The following is a 6,000-nucleotide window of genomic DNA, read 5'->3' as shown; positions in this document are numbered from 1 at the left end:
GGCTAAATATCTAAATAGTTGACTATTTAGCTAAATATTTAGAGACGAGCCAATAGCCGAGCTCCTGGCAGAGCAGTGCACACAGCCCCGCCCATACCCGGATCAGTGGGTGCAACGTGGGTGACAGGACTCAAACATGGCTAGTTCTTTCCAGTTAGGAAAGATCGAACGCCCCGTTATGGCAGGTGTAAGGGCAGCCTCCAAGGTGCAGGTCCACCGGCGGTGCTGTCCACATCATTAATGGTAAGTTGTTTTAATTTGAACTTCTTAATACACCTTGGAGGAAGTTACATTACCTAGTTGCTCGCTAAAGTTAGCTGACATTTGTCAGGGTGACTCGGATACTAAAGACTCGGATGCTTACCCTTCAAAGTCAATTGACCCATTTAGATTTAACAGTTAACATTTGATTTACATTTAACATTTAGATTTAACATTTAACATCTAGATTTGACAGTTCTATAAAATATTATTTTATTATTTTGCATACATTGCTCTGGGTAAGTTATGGCATGTATTTAGATGAATTTCCCTCTAAATGTAAAAAAAAGTGACAGTTAAAAATTGTGCTGCATTTATTTGTGCTAAATGTGCAAAAAATTAGCAGGATTAACGGACGTGCAACCTTTTACAAACGGCGCCCCATACTAGTTTACCCATTTCGGATTGGTCTCAAATTTAGCAAAAATCGGGATAAATTATTCTATGAAAAAGCTAGTAGTATGAGCCAGGTTCGAGAATCAAACAAAAAATATTGGGGGAGATAGTTTTGTAAATGTTGACAGGAGTTAATAGAATAAAAACGACCGGAAGACACAGAAACCTAACCGTAATGCTATACCACCTACATCCACCGGGGCCGTTGCTTCAAGCCGAGGGGCGAGGGGTGGGGGCTTGAGCCCAGCGCATTTTCTCAAGAGCAACTGCACTGGTTCAAGTGACGACACAGCTATTTCATGATTGGCCAGACTCACACACGACAACTTGTGACGACACAGCTATTTCATGATCGGCCAGACTCACACACGACAACTTTGACGCGTGTTTTGTAATATTCGGACACCTTCAGTTTCGCCAATGCTCAAATCCGGACCAAACAGTTGAATTGAATAAAAAATGTATGGAAGAAAGGGTTTTACTCCACCTCTTTACTAACGGAATGACTTTCAACTCAACATTGAAATGAGTGCTATGATTGTGGTAAGATGATAACAGCTGACTATTTTGCCCTGAGACATAATCATGATTTGTTTGAAAAATAACGTTTAATTATAAATAGTGTAAAGTAAGCAAACAGCGCTTAATCGGCCTTGACTGACGTCAACGCAGCAAACCACGAGAAGCTGAAATGTCCGACTTCACAGAGCCGTTTTCAACTCCTCCCCGAATGCAAGGGGCCACTCTCGCCGGTCGTTTCATGCAGCCGCAGTCCAAGTCAAACGCACCTACTGTTGTTTAAAGCTAGACCGGAAGAGTCGGCGCGATGGCGCGGTCCAGTTTCGCGCTCTCGCTTGCTTCACTGCGCCACTGAGCACTTTTCATAGAAATGAATGGGGACGCCATCTTGGAAGACAAAAGTAGCTTACTCTAGTTATATTAACTCTATGTGACACATACACACACCATGTCTGCTTTCAACTCAACATTGAAATGAGTGCTATGATTGTGGTAAGATGATAACAGCTGACTATTTTGCCCTGAGACATAATCATGATTTGTTTAAAAAATAAATCATATTATACCGTTTTTACTGTGCCACTGTCTCAAGCAGTTTTGACTCAATAGAGAATATATTAACTATTGTAGTCAAAGCAGGAACATTAAGAATATTTAACAAACAATATTTAACAGTGGTTATGCCTGTGAAACTCAAAGCTAAGACTGATGCCCAGTACCACATATGGCCTCTCGAAAAAGCATTGTCGTAGCTATGCTGTATTATGCTTACATATATTATCGGATATCTGAAGGTGTGAAGGATATTTATATATACTGTGCAATAGACTAACATACAGTTGTCAATAATTGTCTGGTTGAAAGCATCAAAATCATAGCAACTCAAATGTTTTCAAATAAACTCAGATGTTATATTGCTGTCAGAGCCACACTCAGGGCCTCATTTACTAACATTGCGACCGCAGCTTCATCTGCACCTTTGCCCAACCGCAAATAGCGCACGGTGTATTTCTGCATTTTGCGTGGTATTTATCAAACCAAATCCTCGTAGGGCAATTAGCGCATTACTCCGCCCTCCAGTGTTAATTAGTGCGCCGTTAAAAGACGGGAGAAATCGCCTACATGTTGCTGCCACCGTGGGTAATTCGAGGAAAAGAAAAAGAACGTTCAGCGAACAGGAGATGGAAAAATTGGTTCACGAAGTTACAGCTAACATTAACATATTGCAAGGAAGAAATACACCTCTCCTCCCTTCTCTTTGCGGCACACACCCACTTTCCCTTATACCCTCCCAGCAGCGGTAATCTGCGTTTTTACTCAAGTGCGCTGCCTTTGTAAATACGGTTTCATGTCTTTACCCGCTATTTTAATTACACCTGAAATGGGCGCAATCCTGTTAGTAAATGAGGCACTCAATGTCAATCTCCTGCATGGCTTCAGTAGGCCTACTATGAGATGGAACTATTTTCTTTCTCTAAACAGAAACAAGTCGGAAGTTGCAAGCTTTAATATAAAAAACAACTATAGGCTTATAGGAATACATTGTGAAAGACTCCCTTGATGCTGACACTGTTGCCATAATTTTTGTGACTTCTGCTCACAAGACTCTGATAAAATAATATGTATACTCAACTTCAAAAAAATAGGCTGGTCTATATCAGCCAGTCAATTATTTAAAAAAGCAGGTATAAGAGCAACCTATTTGTTAGAAGTTGAATCATTATATAATCAATTCTAGCATTCTTTATTTCCCTTCTATTAATTAAAGGGAGAAGTGCCTACAAATGCGCTAATGTCTTCATTGTATATGAATACGTTTATTTTATTTTATATGAAAAGTATTTTAAATTGAATAAAAGATCTAAAGAACAAGGTTGACTAAGATCGACCAAGCACAATATAGACTTGGCTAGTCTTAAAGGTTAGATAATTTCCAAATGTACTACAATTACTACAAAGAGGAAGACACAGTTTGATCTGCACATACTAAGTCGCTTTTATTAATACAGAACTGCATGCTACAGAGACTGTACAGCATAAACATTTATTCATTACAAAAACATGGTATTGGAACCATTTGAAATAACAGGGAAAAAATAGAAACAAAACAAAAGAAGATAAAGAGCATAAAATAGAACAGGAACATCACAGCCGTTAAGGAAACATTCAAACTATTCATCATTAGCATCTTAATAAACCAGAGAAGAAATTGACAGGTTACAGTTGCGTCATGTCAACTACAATGGCACCGGGTGTGATTCTTTTGTAGCTTTATTTTTATTTTTTTACAGCCTCTTGCAACATCAACATGCCTATTTTTTTTCTATCTACCTATATGTAGTAGTGTACTTAAAAGTGGCAGTTTGTGTATTTTTTTGTTTTTATTAAATTTTTTTATGAACCTCCTAATATACATAATTTGGCCCTTGTGGGTTTTATACAGCATCAAGTCCGCCTTTTTATTCAGTTTAAATTTTTATATTTGACAATCTGCTACCAAACACATTTGTTATAGCAACATTTATACTACATACATAGCAATCTATGTAACGTCACAGCAAAGAATAGTGTAAAATAAAAAAACAACTAAAAAAAGAACCCGACAACGTGGTTAGGAGGGGAGAGGAAATTATCACAAAATTTGGCACGGAAAATCTGTACACAAATCTGTACAGTCTGATAGAGATGGACTGTAATAAAAAAGAAGGGCTTTGAACACTTTTCCAACTACACCGAAGACACGTTACCCACTGTCTGTAGTTTCAAGATTTATTTTCTTCTTTTGTAAAATGGCTTATAGACGTATTTCTTGAAATTAAGTTGTGCATACTTCTGCAAGATCTACACAGTACATTGGGTGGAATCCAAGTTTTCAGTGAAGAAAGTGAACTTGTAATTTGTGTCCTCATAAAAATGGATCATTTGATATATAAGTTGCTTACGTTAAGAAAAAATATTTTTACAATGTGTTAAGAAAAGAATATTTAAAAAGGGACAACATACAAGATACAACAAGCAATCTCTAAAGCAATAAATACTACTGGTCCTAGCGTTGTGACATTTTGTATTGAATACCCACAACCCCCACCCACCCTCAACAGCCCCACCCCCTTGCCTTCTCTCCAAATTCACCCACCCTGACTCCATCCCCAAAGGTAAACAACAAAAATAAAAAAGACAACGCAATGGAACAATGCATATTAAACACAGTACCCCCCCCCCCCAATATTTCTGTACATTTAAACAAGAACAATTAATGTCACAAAGTTATTCCTCGTTGAGAGGTGCCCTCGTGCCCTCGTTGAGATCCTCATGCCCTCCAGGATTTGAATAGGTGTCAAATGATTGGTTCAAAAGCTCGTATTTAATACAAATAATGATGGAGAACCAACTCTTTCAAGAAAAGGGCTCATCAAATAATCTAGCCTACCTTTTTATATCAGTCTGTTAAACCTGTTTTAAGTTGAGCTACATAACAAAAAAAAGATACATTTTGGCAAATTCACAAGCTACACTACAGCTCATTGTTTTATTTCTTTATAATAATAATTTTTCAATGATGGGTCAAATATTGACCAATGAACTTTGATAAAATAAGAACACATTTTCAAAGCCGTATGGCACAGAAACAAAAAAAAAAAGATTATGAACAGAGCAGACAAAGAGGAAAGAGGGCCCAGATAAGAGCTGTGCAGAGTTAGAAAAAAAGGGAACGGGACATGTGAAAAGGAAGATACTATTCTATAGACTTGGTCACAAGTGACAGAGGCTGAGGGGTGGTAGAGTTGGGGAGGAGTGAGTGGGAATGACACAGCCCTGCTGACTGCCGGGCTAGGGAGGACACCACTGAGGAGCCCGGCGGCCGCGAGGACGAGACGTCACTGTGCTCCAGGGCTCCGTTGTGGGTGGCACTGGGCGTTTTTCGGGCCACAGGTGCAGCAGTGTTTTCCAGAAGAACCAAAGATGGAGGAGGAGGGGCGAGCCCAGCCAGGAGGTGCGGGTGGTGGAGAGGCTGGTGGGCCGGTTTCATAGTCAGTGAGAGAGGTTGCATTTGTTCAGTCTGAGGTTTGGACTCCTTAGAGGAGGGGGAGGGGGCCACCGAGCAAGGGGAGGAAGGGGGGGAGTCTAGTATGCTTCCGTCCGAAGACGGAGGACTGGCGCAGCTGCCTTCACCTTGGATGTAGCGAATGCACTTTTTTTTTCTCCTGGGGGGGTGGGGTAGAGAGAAACACATTGTTTAGGATACAAGCTTATTGGTTGACTACAACATCTGCTGTACAACTGCTGACCTGTAGCAGCATTTTGAATACACCAGTTTTAGCAGTTGTAATGTCATGTTATATACCATGTCTAAAATCCGTCTAAATCCTTTTTAGGCTATTAAGCAGGTGTATTCAAGTAGGTGCTAAGAGGGCATCAGTGGTTCCAGATGTACACTTTGGATTCACAGTATCCATCCACAAAATACTAGATACCAGACAGGTACAGAGGAAAAGTTTTGGGGCAGAGTAGATTTGGGATGAAATGAAATGACAAGTGAACATGACAAGAAGAAATCGGGAAAAATCTAAACTACATATCTTTTATTGCAGTGGTTTTATAATTGTGTCCTGACAGACTTCTGACCTCTACTTAAAGAAAGACTTTCCAGACCTACGATTGGGAATAGCCCACATATTTACAGCAAATAAGTAGGCCGACCCTCTCTTCCCACAGTAAAACCTTTACTTTTCTGACTTTTCCCTATCGTTTCCTGAGGGAGTGGAGGGTTAAGATGCAGAGGTAAAATGTCACAGGGAGCCATGCTAGGTTGCTACACGTGCC

The 6,000-nt window shown here is 39.9% G+C and overlaps 1 protein-coding gene across 20 annotated transcripts in view; it reads right to left on the bottom strand.

Moving 5' to 3' along the window:
- Positions 1-3,147: 3,147 nt before the first annotated feature.
- Positions 3,148-6,000, bottom strand: part of tcf7l2 (transcription factor 7 like 2) — a 90,209-nt gene continuing 87,356 nt past the window's right edge. For 18 of the 20 annotated variants that reach the window (XM_047032610.1, XM_047032618.1, XM_047032621.1 and 15 more), the window contains one exon: positions 3,148-5,381. In XM_047032610.1, the coding sequence (XP_046888566.1) occupies positions 4,913-5,381 (469 nt within the window). In that variant the 3' untranslated portion in view covers positions 3,148-4,912. The remainder of the gene's footprint in view (positions 5,382-6,000) is intronic. The other 2 variants (XM_047032628.1, XM_047032631.1) reach the window with 2 other exon arrangements.

Source organism: Hypomesus transpacificus, chromosome 13 (assembly GCF_021917145.1).
Source record: "Hypomesus transpacificus isolate Combined female chromosome 13, fHypTra1, whole genome shotgun sequence".
Classification (NCBI taxonomy): domain Eukaryota; kingdom Metazoa; phylum Chordata; class Actinopteri; order Osmeriformes; family Osmeridae; genus Hypomesus; species Hypomesus transpacificus.
This window is presented reverse-complemented; position numbering and strand designations above follow the sequence as displayed.